General features: G+C 43.0%; 1 protein-coding gene across 22 annotated transcripts; it reads right to left on the bottom strand.

The window, feature by feature from the left end:
- Positions 1–11520: 11520 nt before the first annotated feature.
- Positions 11521–20036, bottom strand: tex9 (testis expressed 9). Of its 22 annotated transcripts, XM_048969570.1 has the most exons (13): positions 19954–20031; positions 19428–19498; positions 18478–18602; positions 18231–18294; positions 17946–18031; positions 17062–17107; positions 16743–16822; positions 15563–15729; positions 14835–14917; positions 14143–14316; positions 12550–12684; positions 11903–12037; positions 11521–11811 (listed from the first exon to the last, which is right to left on the bottom strand). In XM_048969570.1, exons 1-13 carry the CDS (start codon positions 19958–19960, stop codon positions 11734–11736), a joined length of 1251 nt encoding a protein of 416 aa, XP_048825527.1. In that variant the 5' UTR covers positions 19961–20031; the 3' UTR covers positions 11521–11733. The 22 variants fall into 22 exon arrangements, with proteins under 22 accessions (XP_048825527.1, XP_048825542.1, XP_048825547.1 ...); XM_048969585.1 differs by lacking the exons at positions 11521–11811; positions 11903–12037; positions 12550–12684 and adding an exon at positions 14560–14586 and having other exon boundaries at positions 14150–14451; positions 14668–14917; positions 19954–20036; XM_048969590.1 differs by lacking the exons at positions 11521–11811; positions 11903–12037; positions 12550–12684 and adding an exon at positions 14668–14721 and having other exon boundaries at positions 14150–14505; positions 14803–14917; positions 19954–20036.
- Between the last annotated feature and the right edge of the window lie 8 nt (positions 20037–20044).

Here is a 20044-nt window from a genome sequence, read left to right as displayed (position 1 = left end):
TGTACATACGGCATTAAGTTCCCCATTCTACTCATGACATGGCAAGAACAGCCGATTAGCTGGTCACGGTGAACACGACGGTAAAAATAAGCTGGGAAACTGGCTTACTGTATGAGGTCTTGGCCGAGTTGCCTGCATTCTCTCATGGCACAAAGGACAGTAAGGTGTTGATCATAAAGGTAGGAGCTTAAATACAGCCAGAGATGAACTCTCAGTTAACTCGGTTTGCCTATCGGAGGCTGCTTACCCCATTGTTGAACTTCTGGAGTCTTTTATACTGCTTAAAGAGACATTCGCCTTGGTTTGTACGTAAAACTTTGACCCACCGAAATTTTGATAAAGCAAATAAAGGTGGAAGTAAATCTTTTTTTGACAGTTTACCTCTTATCGAAAGGAAGCAGATACCCAGATTAACTTCACAGATGAAAGGTTTGGTAGCCCTGATAATGTGCAGCTGTGAAGCACCGAGTTTGAAAGTCTTTAGTGAAGCTGCGTGTGAACAGCGGACTCTTTGCTGGCCTGATTGTTTTCTCCCTCAAATCTGTTACAGGTAAAACAATGAAAGCATAGAACAGGCTGCTGTCTATGGAGGGTGAGCTGGTCCTGGGGCCGTGCTCAAACATTTGTTGAACACTTGCAACTTTGGTTGCCACCTATTGCAACTTCAACTTGGATTTTCAGGAGGGAGTTGAATGCACATTGGAATTCCTCAGAGGTCAGTCAAAGCATAGTGTAATCTCCACTGTAATGAGTGGTTGGTAGGTTTAAATACTACTAAATACCGAACAGGCCCTTTGCAGTGTCAAACAATTTGCATAATATGATGTACTTGATGATTAATTCAATTAGAATTTTATGAGTGATTTCTGTAAATTTAAAGTATTTTCAGTATAAAGTATTTTCTGTAAAGCATTTAAACAAACAACCATCTGTCTGTCTCTGTGTTTGTCTCTCTCTGTTGGTCTGTTTGTGTTGATCTGTCTGTCTGTTTCTGTGTTGGTCCGACTGTCTGTCTCTGTTGGTCTTTCTGTCTATCTCTGTGTTGGTCCGACTGTCTGTCTGCCTCTCTGTGTCTGCCTGTCTCTCTCTGTATTGGCCTGTCTGTCTCTCTCTGTTGGTCTGTCTGCCTGTGCATCTATGTCTGTCATTTTCTTTATTTCTTTAGATTTCCACATTATATTTGAGCAGTTATTAAATTTTTCATCTGATTCTTTAAATTTCCTCACTTAGCATCCCACCTGGTTTACGACAGCTCACACAACCCACAGACATCACCTACACACATATCACTCACCTCACGCACAGCACATTACGACCGATTGAAAACACACTATATACACCACACACAAACAGAACACATATACACAGATATCAAAATTCCACTCAGTGATGATGTACAACCCCCGCCCTCCAAACACACACACACACACCCTGCAAACATCACTCACATAAAACACACACTTCACATACGCAAAGAACTTTGATGTTGATCACCCAACAATGATGAGTCTGTGGCTTGCAGGTGAAAACACAAAGAGCTGCAACCAAACATCCATTAAACTAGAAGACTGTTGATAACTTGTTTGCTTTATGTGTCATGGATATTAACCCAGAAGCACCCATATGAAAAACAAACCACATGGTTTATGTACGTCTATCAAGCATTTTTCAAATTTCAATTTTATATGACAATGTCTGATTTTTTTATATGTTCACTACAATTTGGTGTTTTTTTCTTGTATGATTATGGCCTTATTCATACCGAAAAATACACTTGACATGTAAAGCACTTAAGGGAAAAGCTTATTGGAAGAATATAAAACTTACATGAACTTAGCATTTTTCCATATGTGATGACATGCGGCTTTAGTAGGAAATACATTACTTGTTATTTCAGAATAAAAATTGCATGAGGGGCAGCATGGTGGTGCAGTGGTTAGCACTGTTGCCTCACACCTCTGGGACCCGGGTTCGAGTCTCCGCCTGGGTCACATGTGTGTGGAGTTTGCATGTTCTCCCCATGTCGTCGTGGGGTTTCCTCCGGGTACTCCGGTTTCCCCCCACAGTCCAAAAACATGCTGAGGCTAACTGGACTTGCTAAAATTGCCCGTAGGTGTGCATGAATGGTGTGTAAGTATGCGATGGGCTGCCCCACCATTGCTTCCGGGATAGGCTCCGGACCCCCCGCAACCAGTAGGATAAGCAGTTTGGAAAATGGATGGATGGATGGAAAATTGAATGTTATGTTCTCAGAACAAACTCGATTCTTCCTTATCAAATTACTCATTGCCACTGTCCATTATTCAATTGAGTTCATTCAAGGAATTATGCATAAAAACTAATACTGACAAAACATTCATTTAATATACGTTGTACATTAATATAGAACTTAATTTAATTTGTATTTTACATGAATAATGGACATATGACTAATTAAACTACATTTAATACGGCTTGTACTTGAATATAGGACATTTGTAGACGATACATTAATTTCGTATGGATTTTGCATCAATATAGGACATATGTCTATATTGGACGGGACTATATATTAATTTTGAGTACCATAGTAACAGCTTATATGATTTGGATCATATGCCATTTTTAAAAAACTTCTCCATGTGGGCAGGGTTGGAGGTTGCTAGATATTTCATGGTCAGATGTAAGTGCTATTATTGCAAAGTGGAAGCGTTCAGGAACAACAGAAACTCAGCCGTGAAGCGGCCAACCACGTAAAGTGGGTGGCAGAGCAGGGTGGCACATGGTGCATAAAAGTCCCCAACACTCTCTTGACTCAATAACTGCAGAGTTCCAAACTTCCTCTGGCATTAACCCCAGCATGAAAACTCTGCACCAGGAGCTTCGTGGAATGGGCTTCCATGGCCGAGCAGCTGCATGCAGGCCTCACATCGCCAAGCATCAAAGCTAAGCATCGGAGTGGTGTAAAGTACGCTGCCACTGGACTCTGGAGCAGTGGAAACGTGTTCTGTGGAGTGACAAATCACGCGTCTCTGTCTGACAGTCTGAGGGCGGAGTCTGGGTTTGGTGGACGCCAGGTGAACATTACCTTCCTGACTGCATTGTGTCAACTGTAAAGTTTAGTGGAGGAGGAGGATAATGGTATGGTTTTGTTTTTCAGGGGTTAATAATAATAATAATAATAATAAAGTTTTATTTTTATAGTGCCTTTCTCACGCTCAAGGACGCTTTACAATGCAAACAATGATACAGAAAAGGCAACAGCAACAATAACAGAACAACAATAGAAGGGTTATTTAGTAGCAGTTACATTATTGCATTCATGGAATAAATGAGTTTTCTACTGAAGCTTGACAATGGTAAGTGACTGCATCTCTCGCAGACTGTGAGGAAGGGTGCTCCATGATGTAAGGGGTTGGGCCCCTTAGTTCCAGGGAAGGGAACTCTTAATGCTTCAGCATGCCAAGCCATTTTGGGCAATTCTGTGCTTCCAACTTTGTGGGAACAGTTTGGGGAAGGAAGGACCTTTTCTGTTCCAGTGCACAAAGCAAGGTCCATAAAGACATGGCTGGGTGAGTTTGGTGTGGAAGAACTTGACTGGCCTGCACAGAGCCCTGACCTCGACCCCATCGAACACCTTTGAAATGAATTAGAACAGAGACTGTGAGCCAGGCCTTCATGTCCAACTTCAGTGCCAGTGCTCTTTGCCATGAATTGGCAAAAATTCCCACAGACACACTCCAAAATCTTGTGGCAAGCCTTCCCAGAAGAATGGCAGCTGTTATAGCTGCAAAGGGGGACCGACTCCACATTGATGTCTGTGGGTGTGGAATGGGGTGTAGGTTCTTGTAGGTGTAATGACCTGGCATCCCAATACGTCAAACAGAAGAAATGTTTTTCTCTCCTTCTCTTTCCCAGTCTATCATTTGGGGGGGAAAAATATTTGAGGTAATATTTACTGTTTTGCTGTCATGACCTTGTGACTTTGATATTTTTTGTTATATGCTGGTACAGTAAATGAGTGAAATTATGAAATGGTTTGTGAAGTATTTTCTTAATGCTCCAGTCAACCATAGGTTCAGTTAAGTAAAAGGTTTACATACAGTAAGTGTAGTGTTGTAGTTTCTTGATAACTAGAATCACCGTCTACAGCTGCTTACAGTAAAGACTATTAGCAACTGAATTCATTTCCAGACCACTTACTATGAAAACAGGAAGTTAATAAAGTCATTTAATGACGTCTCCATCCCGTGTCTTTATTTCAGTTAAACATCTTCAGTGGATTTACAGTAGATTTACAGTGATACCGCTGTCGTTCTTATTTCCTGTAGGTATGCAGGACTATGCTGTATATGCCAGTTTTAGGGGTACAATGAACTAATGGTTCAAGTGTTTCCTTACTTAAAATCACTTAATTCGTCACCTAAATCAGTGTTTTAAGGGACATCTTAGACCAGGCCGGTCACCCCGCAGGACGGTGCAGAGGGCCCGTCGGGGCCGGTCACCCCGCAGGACGGTGCAGAGGGCCCGTCGGGGCCGGTCACCCCGCAGGACGGTGCAGAGGGCACGTCGGGGGCGGTCACCCCGCAGGACGGTGCAGAGGGCACGCCGGGGCCGGTCACCCCGCAGTATGGTGGAGAGGGCACGTCGGGGCCGGTCACCCCGCAGGACGGTGCAGAGGGCACGTCGGGGCCGGTCACCCCGCAGGACGGTGCAGAGGGCACGCCGGGGCCGGTCACCCCGCAGGACGATGCAAAGGGCACGCCGGGGCCGGTCACCCCGCAGGACGGTGCAGAGGGCCCGTCGGGGCCGGTCACCCCGCAGGACGATGCAAAGGGCACGCCGGGGCCGGTCACCCCGCAGGACGGTGCAGAGGGCACGTCGGGGCCGGTCACCCCGCACACCGGGGCCATGTACAGAGACAGTTTGCTGTAAAAGGAGCAGGAACACATTGCATATGGACCTGTACAGCAGAAACAGCTGTGCAATTTTAAACCTTAATCTCTTCCATTCGACAGTAATGAAGTTTCATTAACAGCGGTAACACATTCTCCTACCATTCCAAAAATATCCATGACTACATGGCACTCCAGAAAGTTGGTTGCCAAGGGCAAAAGTGACAAAAGACTTATTACTGCTGTGTGATACTTAGTCTGCAGGGGAATGCTGGTGTCGACTCTAAACTGGCATAAATCACTTAGCTCTGTGTTGAGCAGTTAATCATTACCAAGTTATATTTAAAAGCACAATTATCTATAATAACTAAGCCAGTTACTCTTGAATACAGGAGGCTGGAGTTGGGTCACAACCAAGTCAATTGTTCAAACTCGGGCTGTTCTTTTTTCTTATGTGGTTCTAAATTCTCTGCCCTCCCCCAGCCCCATCACACACACACGTGATTAGTTAGATAATTATGAAACCCATGATTATTCGGTTCAAATGGTGAAACAGAAACAAAATGAGACCTGGGAAAGGGACAGTGTTGCAAGCCTGGCAGGAGACGCACTGCCCTGAGCTGCCCGCCCTTGTTCCCTTATGCCCTTGTGCACCTTTACACGTCTCAAAGACTAAACTACCACAGTGAAAACAGTGGAAAAAAAATACACCTCGGTAAAAAACACAATCTGTTGATTGATAAAACGCATTTTTTTTCTTCAGATTTGCAGTTGATCCCGAGAGTAATTGATCGCAGTAAGCCTCTTGTTAGTGTTGTTGATGCTTCGGAGAAAGATGATTGGAGAAGGGAGCTTATAAATGACTATGATGCATTATTAATGACAGCAGCCGGTCAGCTTTCAAGGACACCTGTAGAACCTGCCCATCCGAACTGAAACTCTCATCTCACTAAGACCTTTGGTAAATGCAAGGTTTAAAATACAGACCGCAGAAGTAAAGCCTTTAAATTAATCATTTTATGAACCATGTGCTGAGATTTTGAACCACTTCAATGCAATAGACCAGCATTTCTCAACCCATGGGTTTCGACCCAAATCGCAAGTTCTGAAGTGGTTGTGAGGCAGAGTTGGAAATGTAAGCATTTTAAAACCCGCAAGTTCTTTTGCTGATCCACGATAAGGGTCTTGGGTCTGTAAATGCTTAGCGCAAAATTTGTGAACACTCAACCAATCCAAGAAGCCAAACCACAGATGCTTAATTTAAAATTCACTGGCACATCCAATCACATTTGTGCGATTCGCATTGACTGGCATAAATTGCAGAGTGCAAATTGCAATAGCATTGATTTAAACCTATACTTGATATATGGTTGTGACTGAGCTGGCGTGGTAAAATATGGATTGCGGTGAAATAAAGGTTGAGAACCATTACAATGGACTCCAGAATGTGGCATGACACTGACTTAGCTTAGCCTACCAAAGTCTGGGTTTGTAGATAAACGCTATAGATAAACGATTCCTATTTATCTATAAAACATAATGTTGTATTTTATTAGTGAACAAAGAACATTTGTATAAATGTGGATATTTGAGTGACACTGCAGGTCCTGCCTTTCTTTCTTGCCATTTTATTTGTTGTGCAGAATATGTCATATGCATGCTACACCAAAAATAAAGGGGGAAGACACACTTATAACAATCAGCATGTTAGACCAGTTTAACTAGTATGGTGAGTTCTATGGAACGATCCACAGCGCAGGGATTACAGAGGGATGTTTCAAGATCATTTAACAGCTAAAATTTGTTCCAGATCATCAACATAGGGGCACAGGTGGGTGAAGCATCTCGGCGGGGGTGGGGTGGGGGGGGTGGGGGGACTTCCTCCGCAGACGGCCGAGGTGCCAGCAGGTTTCTAGGTTATCTTTCTGTTAACGGTTCGTCTACACCTGGAGCGCCAGGTGAACTTAGAACCTGGCCTGAAATAGCCTCACGAAAACAGTTAAGAGCAGAGGTGGGGCAAGAATCAGTGCAGCCTGATAGTGGACTTCTCCTGGGGCTCAAGCCAGTAACCTCAAGGTTGCGAGTCTTCATCCTTAACGTTGTCACAGTGATCCCAAGAACCGCCGAAGACTTCAACGGCGAAATGCTGCTCGACTGAATCTCAGAACAGGCACCTTTTCAGTCATCTGCTCTACTGGCAGCTGTGCTCCCTCTGTGCAGGAAAGGTAGAACCTGCAGAACCTGGGTACAGATATAAACACCTTGTGGTGCAAGGAGAGAAAATGTAGTATTGAATCAGCAAGGAGAGAAACACCTGCCTCTTCAATGAACTTAGATTGAAAGCTTCATAAGATCAATTTATTATGTGCTATAGAATAGGTTTCTTTTGGGCAATGTTATAGCAAACACAAAAAATATAGGGTAACCAAGGAGTTTACACTCCACCAGTCCAAAGATCTTACACACACTGAGATTTTCTACATTTGCTTTTTACTCACGTAACATTTACTAAAAATACACTCAATATTCTTTGCTAACAATTAAATTTACAGTGTGTTCACCATTTGAGTACTTTTATAAGGAAGAAAATGTCATACCTTCGATTCATCAGAGTAACCTCCTCTAGCAGTTATAACAGCAGAGAAAATTCAAGGCATTCCTTCTACAAGAGACATTAAATTCTGCTCTGTTTCATGGGATGAATTGCCTCACTAGTTAAAGGACAGCCTAGAATCTGACTCTGCCATCACCACTCAAGCACATAACAGGATGTCACACATGCACTGTTACATACATCTTTCCATGTTATAAGGGAAACTTGTTTAACTTGACTTATATTTTCATTTTTAGTTGTTCACTTAACTTTCCAGTGCTTAACAAGAATTAAAAATCTGCAGTTTATTAAATAAATGGAAAAGTGCTGAAACTCTGTGTTGTGCAAAACCTTTTGACTGGTAGCGTATATCTTCTTGATCTATCAATTCTTTATACAGGAAACGTGTGCTTGGAAAATGGGACAATCATCAAAGAAATAGATTTTCGTCTAGCGTGTGCTGGAGAATAATGAGACAGGCTGAGCTCTGGTTATCATGATGAGTGATCGACCGCCTTTAACCAACAGAAAACTTGGTTACTGAAGCCTAGCTGGCACATTGCGAGGGTCATTTACGGCATTTTTCCATTGGCATACAAGAGCTAAGCTGACCCGACCTGTACTGCGAAGATTACTTCACTTGCTGAAGAAACACTTATTTACTGTATGCTAATTTTCGCTAGCAAATCTGTCAGAATCACTGTGTTATATTAGGATCAAACGCTAACAGAATTAGCATTCCCTTGTGTAAATTAGCATTATAAATCCATTCTGCTCAGCTGAGCTATAGTACTTTTTAAGTAGGTGGTTGGAAATGTTCAGGTTCCAAGTTATCGGGAATGCATCAATACATCACGATGTGCGATACTGAATATCGACACAGATCTTTGGTATCGCCTTGCATTTCGACCAATCACATGGTGGGCCAGTATTTCTGTTTTGTAAAAAGGCACTCTCCTTATTTTATTTAGTTTTTGTTCAATTAAATCTTTTGTTTGTCTAGACCCAGCTGTCCTGTGTTTTTTTCCTGACCCGTGGCAGCCCTCCACACACCACCCAAAATAAAAATAATTACTCTTTTTCCAACAGCTGTAATTCATCAAGTAATTCAGGCCATTCCTGAGGAAGGTAGCTTAGAAGGCAATTTAGAAAAATAATAATTTGTCTGGCCCTTATAGACTATAGGTCATGATGCCTCCACCCCCCCCCCCCCCCCCCGCCCCAAAAAGGCAACACTGAACTGGACTAGATCCACTGGCCTCATGAGTGTTTTCTCCAAGGACTGTTATCTCATATAAATCTGGAACATTCCAAATGCCGTGTAGCTAAGATGAAAGGAAAAGCATGACGCCACTAGGATAAAAGTACGAGATTTACTGCCACCATCTTGGTTTTTCCCCGAGTTGCGGCTAAATCTGTTGTCAAGCTCAGTTGCGTCTTCCTGCACGCTGGAGAAGGTGTCACACTCCTGTCACGCGTCCGCCGACGAAACCCGGGTGGGGAGATGCACTCCTGTCAGGCAGGTCCAGGGCACTTGAGGAGGGGCGGCGGGGTTGCCGTGGGGACCTCCGACTCGGGGCTGAACCTGGCAGCATCACCACCCCCTCCCCCCATGCTCTTTCTGGAAGCAGCCCAAACGGCAGCTAATGATGCACAGAGGGAGCGGGTTTCTCACAGCGCGTGCCAGCGACGGCTGTCAGAGAGCGTGACGCCCCAGGAGTGGGGGGGGGGGCTTCCGACAGCAGCCGGGAGTGGGGGTCCGGCTGCCCTCTGACGATGTCGCAGAGACGCTTTCCTGCTACATACATAAAAGTTAACTTTCCTTTCCGGTGTCTCCCAGCACCTGAATCCAGGTGGCATAACGCTGACACATAGAATCTTAAAAGGTTTGGAAACATGCCAGTTCTATGAAGTCCAGCGAGGTCATGTCCCCACTGTTAAATTCCACAAACAAAAGTCGTTCATTGTCTTTTTAAAACCCATTTCTTTTCCTGTAAGTTTAAAGCTGCAGTGACCCATGTCTGCACTACATCAAGTGACGTACTCAGAAATCAAAGCTCCTAAAGATTACAGCTATTGGAGATTTTCATTTGATGTCATGAAGCCCTTTGCCTGTCCATGGTAATAATAAAGTGTAAGCACTGGTTTAAAAAAGATTTCCCTTTTAATAAGCCATTCATTTTCCAACCAATTACATCTTAATTATGTCTTCTCAAAATGTTATGTCAATAAAATGTGTGTACAACATCACTATATATTTCTTGGAATGTGTCAAAAATTTATTGCGCATATTAGGGTGGACAGTTCTTGTTTTATCTGTTATTATTAACATTTTGACTAAGATCCAACAACCAGATTATATAAACAATGCTGATGGAACCACCAGAGAAGCTTGTCTGGGAGGGGAAAGGTGAGCCCACGGTGGTTGGGTGGGGCACTGTCAATCACTGCTTGAATTTGCTTCCCATTGGCCACCTTCTTTGTCCCTTTTGAGTTGGTCCAGGCCGTTAGCCTACCTGCACGGTAAAACGGCATCAGCACTTCCCGGCCCGCAGTGAGTGGCGCTAACCAGTGGGACCGGTTCGGCCCGGCGAAACGCAGACATGCGGGAGAAACGCTCTGGAGGGCGTGGAAACGCGAAGTCTGCAATGCTCCCCGTAATTAATTTGGTGAAATCGTTAAGACTTATTAGCATAATTATTCCCAAAAGACCCGTCGTTCACTGTAATTAAAAACATAGCATTATCAGTTACTGAACGAGTGACAGATGAAAATTATACAATTATACCTGATCTTCACTCTGTTGGTGCTGCCCAGACGTAGTGAGGGTGTCATTCGAACATCCATTCATCCATTCTCAGTACCGCTTCAGTCCAAGTATGTATTAGGCTCCATATGGTAACTGATAAATGATTTTTGAAATAATATGAAAATTTAAATTTTGCACATGGCTTTTAAAAAGGTACAATTTATTATCAGGTTGACATCCAGATACAAAAACATTAAATAAGATGCTAATTCTCTAATGCAAAAATGGACGGAAGCCCATTTCTTAAGCGTTCGAATATTTTTGGATGCAGTTATTAAATTTACACGCTAGTTATTCAAAATCCGTATTATTAATCGAGGCATAAAAAAATATTTAGACATATAAAAACAATGGATAAAACTGCTTGGCCAAAAGGTGAAAAATATGTATCCATATTAGAAGCTTTCTATTGATAATTTGAGCGATTTCTTAGTCGTTATTAATTAGGGCGGTATGTTATGTGCATTTTCGCTTCGTCTCCATATGACTGGTTTATTAATTTTTAAATCTTTTGAAGTTGAATGGCTTACAAAAGTTATAGATAGCTGAATTGAAAGAGAGCCGTGTAGACGCCTTTTATCGTACAAAAAAGATAGTGCGTTATTACATTACACCACTAGATGGCAATCCTCTGCCAGTATGATTTAGTACCATTTCTTTTCTGGGCTTGCCGAAATATCATTTTAAAAACGCATCGATGTGATTTTTTTTGGTATTGGACTATTATTTCAAACTGAATTTTAATCACCAAGAAGACAAGTTACCAAAACTGCAGCGTCCAGACCAGAACTACAACACTTACAGTTCTCCCTGTGCTCTGAGGCTGTTGAACTCTGACCCTTCTTGAATAACGATGTGCCATATGACATAAGACCTCTCAAAATACCTATTACTGCCTTCAAATACCTGTGCACGTTGTATTATAATTTTGCACACACATAACGCAAATTGCCAATTGCACTATTTGTCTACTCACTGCTGCAATATTCATGGATCCATATTGATCACTAAGTACATCTTACTCTTCGTTTTGCAAATTTTTTTGCTTCTTTTTATTTATTTATTGTTTTGTTACTTGCAGTTACCCCCATCTGTACCAGACGTCCAGAGAAAGGTTTTGTCTTTATCACCTTGTGTGTAGCAGAATGATATTCTTATCTTTTCTGGTGAAGCCGTTCACAATATTATAAAGTGAGCAATTATGTAATTGTGCTGTAATTACACTTGTACTGAATGATACAGTATTTTATGCCAGAACTAAATTTTATTAGGACTTGCCATAATATAAAACATCCATTTAAAAAAGTCAAAGACGTCGAGAGTCCGCAGTTGCTTTATCACAGTGCCTGTTTTCATGGGTTATCAGAAAATGATCAGTGGGATCTGCTTACAGTTGGAGCCAAATCATAAAACCAATGTATTTTACATTTTACTCAGTTGCATTCTTCTGTCTTGCTCTATGATGTCTCCCAGTCCAGAGCTTTCACGAATTCCTCTTCAGTAAAGGACAGCATCTTTGCGGCTTCAAAGTGCATCTGTGAAAACGTTTCATCACACAGTCTGTTAAAAGGGATGCAGTGCATTTGAGGCCCAGAGCGCTGCTTAAACACTGAGCCAGGATCTCACCTTTTGTCTTTTTAATATGTCTATCAGTCTGAGCTGTTTCTTAAAGCCAGCTACAAGTTCTGCTTTCTGTTTTTCTAACTTCTTGTTCTCGGCCCGAAGCACTTCCATTTTCTGGTGCTCCTGGCTGGCAGAATCCTTTCAGGAAAAAAAAAGAGATGATGTTACAGCCTTTATCCAGGCAACAGGAATAGCAAATAGTGTTTCAAAATTATGATCAAAAGCTTCAGAAGATGCAGTTGCACGAAACATGCAAAAAAAACTCTGTACTTTTCCATCCATGCTTTAATGGGTTTTAATTTTATTACACACAGGCTGTCTTGGTAACTTTTCACTTATTTTTGAGATAATCTGGCACCGACAAACTATTTTTACTACCACATTAAAGTACATACATAATATTTCAACACTGACACTGGGACTTCAATCAATGCCTGATCCAAGAGCAGACCTTCAACTGCCCAATGACCCCATTCCCAGGCTGGTTTTTTAATTAAACTGGTTTTCTCCTGTTCCAGTCAGTCCCAAAGGCTTCGTGTAATATAAAATTTTGATTGCATGGCAGTAATTGAGTACGTGCCTGCATGCGCCTGGTACACCCAGCCTGGCACACCCAGCCTGGCACACCCAGCCAGCCCTCTGCCACTCACCTTGCCGCTCTGCTTTATCTTACACAGCTGCGCCTTGCATCTCTCCACTTCCTCCAGGGCCCGGTTCAGCCTGACCTCCGTAGCGCTGTGTGTGCTTGCTGCCTGCTTCTGCACCCTTCTCAAGCTCTCTACTTCCTAAGCATCAATGTAAGTCATGTGAAAGAAGACACCCCTTTGAAATATATCTCTTTGCATGGGGGAGAACACGGCATTTCAGATTAAGAACTCCTGCTTTAAGTGCCCCCCCATAAATCCTCTGAATCAGAGGATGCACATTTATACAGTCAATCAGTTGACACCATCATTCAAAGTGACTTACAGTTGTTATACAGCGGTATTGAAGTTGGCATTAGTTGGTAGTCGGACATGTTCCTTCCTGAACTTAACTCTGAGCCCTTCCCAGTACCAGCAACCAGCACCAGCAATGTGTTATGAATCTGTGTCCCAAAACACTGCACTGCTTGCCGTCCGTTTAAACTACAGACATGTATATGTGGTAGGTGATCTTCTGTAGAAGAAAAATCATTCAAATCATTTTTGACTTGTTGCTCCAATGTAACCGGTGCGGTAAAAATTCCAAGAGCCCTAAAATATTAGGTATGGAGAGAGTATAACTGGCTTTTTATGAATCTTTGTGACACAGTTGTTGCTTTTAGTTGAAGCGATTTATGATTCCCAGCTTTTATCCAGCTGTATATCATCATTGATGTAATTCAGGTAAAGTGCCATGAAAATTTTGCAGCAGAGCAGCCCCTGAGACTCAGTCCAGCAGCTTTCGGGTTCTAAGCCCAGTGCCTGAGCTGTTAAAATATCTGCTTTCTCAATGATAGCGTCAGCATTCATTCACCGAAAAGAACGAGAGGTGATGAATGCCCGTTTAGAATAATTTTGTGCCGAGCTGGAAGCCATAATACAACACTTTCTTCTTGCTGGGATTAGATTTCAGAAGCAGATCCTGTGTTTATCTGCAACATTTTTTGTCCACAGTCGCTGGAACAAAGGCCACTGTGTTTTGTATACCCCCTGGGAAATGTTATTTCACTCTGACCTCGGATGTCTTAATGTACCCTCAGCTGACCCTCAGCGGTGGGCGGTCGATACATTGGGGAAAGGGGTGCGGGGATTTTCTCGTTTTCGGAAGTCATCTGTGACGCAAGTTACGCGCCATCGCCACCTGCGGGCGGGATACTGTTACACGGGTGGGCTTTCGTTTTGCCCTTTGTCAGCAATCTCCTCAGAAGCAAAGAGCTTCCTTCTCTAAGAGCAGGGCCTTCACAGACAACACCAGGTCACAGGCAAAACAGACTGAAACCCAAGTTTGCCTATCCTCTCCCTACGTATGGCCATCCTTCTGCAATGTTTGTGTTGACCCCTAACTGATATTTGGCTTTTAAAAGGTTCATATAATATCTAGAGCAAAAAAGCACCCAATAAAAAGTCCCTTAAAAAGTTTAGTGCAAAAATGCTGAAGTACGCAGGGGTCGCTTCAGGACACCGATCTGCTGTTTAGCAGGACCGGCGAGAGCGATAGGGGAAATGATAAAGGCCTTTTGCTGCATTTTATTGTCACATACTTTCCATCCACACACCCACCTTCTTTAAGACCTCCACCTGTTGCTGCAGCCCCTCACTCTTCCTACTGCAGTCTTCCGCTAATGCCTTGTTCTTTTCCATCTGCGCTTGTTGGACGCTGGTCGTCCTCTGCAGCCTGCTTCGCTCTGCCTCGGACTCCTTCATTTTGGTCGTCAAGCTGCAAATTTCATCATCCTCCGAGCAGCAAGCAGAAAAAGACACACTGCTGCTAGCTGGAAGCGGGCTGGCCTGCTCTCCCTGTGCCACAGTGCTGGTCTGCTCTTCCTGTGCCACAATGCTGGTCTGCTCTTCCTGTGCCACAGTGCTGACCTGATCTTCCTGTGCCACAGTGCTGGCCTGCTCTTCCTGTGCCACAGTGCTGGCCTGCTCTTCCTGTGCCACAGTGCTGGTCTGCTCTTCCTGTGCCACAGTGCTGACCTGCTCTTCCTGTGCCACAGTGCTGGCCTGCTCTTCCTGTGCCACAGTGCTGACCTGCTCTTCCTGTGCCACAGTGCTGGCCTGCTCTCCCTGTGCCACAGTGCTGACCTGCTCTTCCTGTGCCACAGTGCTGGCCTGCTCTCCCTGTGCCACAGTGCTGGCCTGCTCTCCCTGTACCACAATGCTGGCCTGCTCTCCCTGTGCCACAGTGCTGGCCTGCTCTCCCTGTGCCACAGTGCTGACCTGCTCTCCCTGTGCCACAGTGCTGGCCTTACCTTTTTGTTGCACTCATGACACAGCCTGTTCACTTCTTCCTGCGTCACCCGAAGTTTGGCCTTAAGATATCGAATCTGTGCCTCTGGAAATAAAGAAAACTTGCAGATAAACGTTCAAAATCCTCTTGGAATTTTCAACAAAACATTTTAACCACCTTTTGATTAAAACTAGAAACTATAAGTAACAGCAAGTGCATGGAGGCACCTCTTGTATTTTTGAGAGTAAAAGTGACTTTGAATGAACTACTGAATGAAATTACTGAAATTTTATTGTCATTTAAAAACACATTTTCTCCCTTTTTTGGAAAATTTCATTATTGCAATATTGCAAAATGTGTGTGTACGTGCACACACACCCACACGCACAGGCTTGCAATTATATCTTTGTGGGGACATTCATTTATATGGGCATAACCCCAAGCCCAACAAATACCCCTAACTAGCCCTAAGCTTAACTATAAGTAACCAAGCAAAACACACTTATGGCATTATCAATTGTTTGATTGCAGTCACAGATTTTTATAAAACTTTATTTCCCCTTGTGAAGCCAGGAAAAACGTCCCCACAAGGTCAAAATAATGGAGTTTATCATATTGTGGGAGGCATTTGGTCCTAACAATGTAATGTATACATGGCCAACCCCCCCACACACACATACACATACACTAATTATTATGGCAACATATCCACACATATAAGCCATGATGAAAGATTAGAAATAGACCCACCAGATCCCATTTCCTCCCCAACACTGGGCATCACATCATCCATTACATCTTCGGGTGTGGCACCTTCCTCCATTTTGCCCTTGATGCTGCTTATGGTCTTCGCCAGGGAGAAGTCCACAGAGTCTTCAACTATTGCGACGTCATCTGCTGCAGAGGCTGCCAATGCTCTGTAAGAAGACAGAACAACACGCTAGACACGCACAAGCTTTAAGCCCATAGGTACTGGAGCTTCTGTCAATGACATCATTTCTAGTTGTCTATATATTTATTAGAACTTGAAAGTCAATAAAAGTGCTATTACCCAGTATATTTCCAGAGTGAATATTTAATTGAACTTATAAACTTCTGTTTGCAGTGAAAAATGCATACACGCTTATGCAATAAAAAAGCTTTGTCATTTATTTTACATGCTGCATTTTTAAGTACAATGAGAATAAGCAATTTATAAAATCTGCCGTTAGACCTGGTTTACTCTAAAATGTGTGGATATCAGTCTTGTTCATAACATTTGACAAAGAAAAATCAAAATCTATTGGCTTTCTCCTATAACCTCTTTATATCCATCCATTTTCCAAACCGCTTATCCTACTGGGTTGCGGAGGGGGGGTCTGGAGCCTATCCCGGAAGCAATGGGTACGAGGCAGGGAACAACCCAGGATGGGGGGGCAGCCCATCGCAGGGCACACTTACACACCATTCACTCACACAGGCACACCTACAGGCAATTTTAGCAACTCCAATTAGCCTCAGCATGTTATTGGACTGTGGGGGGGAAACCGGAGAACCTGGAGGAAACCCCACGACGACATGGGGAGAACATGCAAACTCCACACACACTCCGTAACCCAGGTGGAGACTCGAACCAAGGTCCCAGAGGTGTGAGGTAACAATGCTAACCACTGCACCACCATGCCGCCCCCTAAACCCTTCAAATTAGCTAAAAATGAATTCACAGTCGAGTGCTTTGTTAAAAAAACAGGCCAATATCAATTCACTATTAGTTTGATATTCATTATAGAAGGACGACTAAAGACACAGAACACCATGAACTGCCTTAATGAGAAAAGTGGAAATTTGGTGAAATGTTAAATAGTCCTATCATGTGTTAGCATTCTACTAAAACCAATATTATGCAACTAGTACATACTAAAAACACTGAAAATAACTGCAAATGACTTACTTTGACTTAATCTGCTGTCCTGATGGAGGTCTGTTTTGTACAGCAGCATTTTTTGACATATTCTTCCTTTTGTTCACTGCCTTTTATCAACAGAAAAAGCCGGTTTCAGCTTGGCCTATTTAAACACCATTTCCTGAAGCATCCAGCATCAGTCTTACAAAATAAACACAGACTAGTCAGGAATACTTAACACTGGTGTGGTGTCAGGCATTATTGCATGAATTATACATATTTGCTAAATGAATAGTTGGTTAATCTCACAGTGTTAGATTCTTATTTTGAAGTTAAAGGAAACACGACGTGATGGTGGTTACTGTACCTTTACAGGTGGCTGCTTTTCAGTAGGTGATATGAGACTGAGGTTGCTGACATAAGTAGACAAACAAATAGCATGTTAAACAGTTAAACTAAATAATATTTATTTTTATATGGTTCTACAAGGGGCGGCATGGTGGTGCAGTGGTTAGCACTGTTGCCTCACACCTCTGGGACCTGGGTTCAAGTCTCCGCTTGGGTTACATGTGTGTGGAGTTTGCATGTTCTCCCCATGTCGTCGTGGGGTTTCCTCCGGGTACTCCAGTTTCCCCCCACAGTCCAAAAACATGCTGAGGCTAATTGCCCATAGGTGTGCATGTGTGAGTGAATGGTGTGTGAGTGTGCCCTGCGATGGGCTGGCCCCCCATCCTGGGTTGTTCCCTGCCTCGTGCCCATTGCTTCCGGGATAGGCTCCAGACCCCCCGTGACCCAGTAGGATAAGCGGTTTGGAAAATGGATGGATGGATGGTTCTACAATCAATCAACTATGTGTATCACCTTAATCCATGACTGCTTCTTTAATTTCTTTTAACCTCTTATTCTGGTCAGGGTTGCAGGAGGGCCAGGAACCACAGAGCTGTAGTATGCCCTGGATGGGGTGCCAGTCCATTGCAGGGCACACACACACACACAAAATTATACTCTATGGGAAACTTTACAACACCGGTTTGTCAAACTGCATGTTTTTGGACTGTGGGAGGAAACCGTCATGACATGAGGGGAACATACAAACTCCATAGACAGAGTGGGGGGGATTCATACCTTTGTGAGGTAACAATGCCATCCACCTTTCTAATTTGCATAGATAATTAATTGTGTATCACTCTCCATATGATAGTGCTGATATAAGACTTTTCCTTACAGCAAATGAATGGCCATACTGATTACCTGTAATCCTCCTCATCATCCTCAATGTCTAAGTTGAAGCCAATGTGAGACGGGATTGGCTTTGCCAAGACTTCATTTTGTTCTCTCTAAAAAAAAATAATAAAAAAACTAAAAACAGATACGATTTCTCAAATGGAGGGAGAGATACTCACTAACCAGTTCAATTTAAAATGAATTAGTCAGATGAAGTCACTTCTGCTGTACCTTTGTTGTAAAACATGGGGTATGCAACATAATTACATATATTACTATGTGAATCTGAAATGGAAAAAAAATCTATCCTACCATAAGTTCTTCTGCCTGCTGAACAAGTTCAGCAGTTTTTGCTTCCAGCTCTGCATTCAGGCGCCTAGGACAACATGATTACAGTATAATCCGTGAGTCTGAAAGGGCATTCTTAAGTTGTGTACACATGTATATGCTAAAAACAATAATGTCAACTTTATCATCGGAGCAACCTCAGGAAATCTTAGGAATTAGGGAAATGACGTTGGCTTTTAACCTCTTGAAACCATGAGACAAGTATTCTTACTTGTATTCTTCCTCCTTGAGGAGCAGGTCCGTCTGAGGTGCTTTGAGCTGAGGGACAGTGGAAGGCCTATTAAAAGGCCTGCCACCTTGAGACTTCCTAGTCCTTGACGATGAAGCTCTCCTTGGCTGACGGAACATTGGTCATAATTATATAATCAGACATTTTGGAAAACTGAGCTAGCAAGTCACTGCAAATTGAGGCCCTGACAGTGAAATCTGTTGTGAAGAGAAAACAACTAAATTATTAAGGAACTTTAAAATCTAAAGTTCGTTTAGCAGCATGAACCCTGAAAAATGTGAAACATAATTGGATTGGTCTGGGTAAGGGCCCCATATGACATGTTTTCACTGGGTTCAAAATCTCTAGCAGCACCCATGTCCAGAATACAATACCTGTATACATCTCGGTCTTTTCACTATCTTTAGATATGAAGCAGTTTTTGAGATAAATAGGGGGATAAATTTGAGCATATTCGAGGATATTATTTTAGTAAAATGCTAAGCATAATTGCCCCTAAGTTAAAATACTTCGGGATAATTGAAGAGGTGCTTTCTTTGATTGTGGTTTATTTGGTAGTAACACAACGTACGGCAGTAGAACATTGGTCTTTAATAATTGTCTATTCGGCTACAGTACTCAGAGAAATCCGGTAGATAAGGAAAAACTGAAAAAGTACAAGGTCACCGAACAAAGTTAGAAAAATGTATCATGATCCCATGCACAATTATTTAAAAAACAAATTCTTTTTATAAAGTGTAAACGTATATCACAGTGAAACGATGGAGATGTTACTCGGTCACGGTCGCGAGAAAAAGAAACGAATAAGCACCAAATGAAGGAGTCGGTCGGTATAGTATATAGAACATATATTTTTAAAAAATAACCGATGCATGTGCAGACTCTTCATGTACGGAAATGGGAAGGTGTTCGGACTTTTAAAGACGCCCTACCTCCTGAGAGGACGAAGTTCTCCCCGCTTCGGCCATCTTTCCTGCTGCGCTGAGGCAGGCGTCCCCGTCGCCTAGCAACAAGGTACCGCGGTCAGTCCGGCTTCGCGACATGGCGATGTACCGATTTAAAGGTTAAAGCATTTTATTTACATCGCATTTATTAACGTCACAAAATGCGTCTATGTGGCTTCCAATGACATTCATTATATTTGACGTGTTTGTGTGGTATATTTTGTCAATTACTTGCGTAGACGTATTATTGGTGCACAGGTAGTCTTTTCTCGAAAATGGCATGTTTTCAAGTTGAGTCTAAGGACCACTTTTATCTTACAGGGAGTGGAAACAGTGCCGTGCCGTAAAGACAGATAGACTGGAATTTCGATGTTTTTTAACGTCGCCGTTGTGACGAATTTCAGATTTTATACACGATCGCCACCACCACCACAATTTATTATTGATTTTCTTCCTTATGCGAATAACGACGGCATTGGTGATCGCCAGAGTGTATCGATACGCCTTAAGCAACCTGTCATTGAGGCCAACTCCCCTCTCCCCCGGCTCGCTGGTGCAGTGCTGGGACATTGAGCCTCTTTGTAACGTCGCCCTCCCCGTCCGCC

This window comes from Brienomyrus brachyistius, chromosome 11, assembly GCF_023856365.1.
Source record: "Brienomyrus brachyistius isolate T26 chromosome 11, BBRACH_0.4, whole genome shotgun sequence".
In the NCBI taxonomy this organism is placed as follows: domain Eukaryota; kingdom Metazoa; phylum Chordata; class Actinopteri; order Osteoglossiformes; family Mormyridae; genus Brienomyrus; species Brienomyrus brachyistius.
This window is presented reverse-complemented; position numbering and strand designations above follow the sequence as displayed.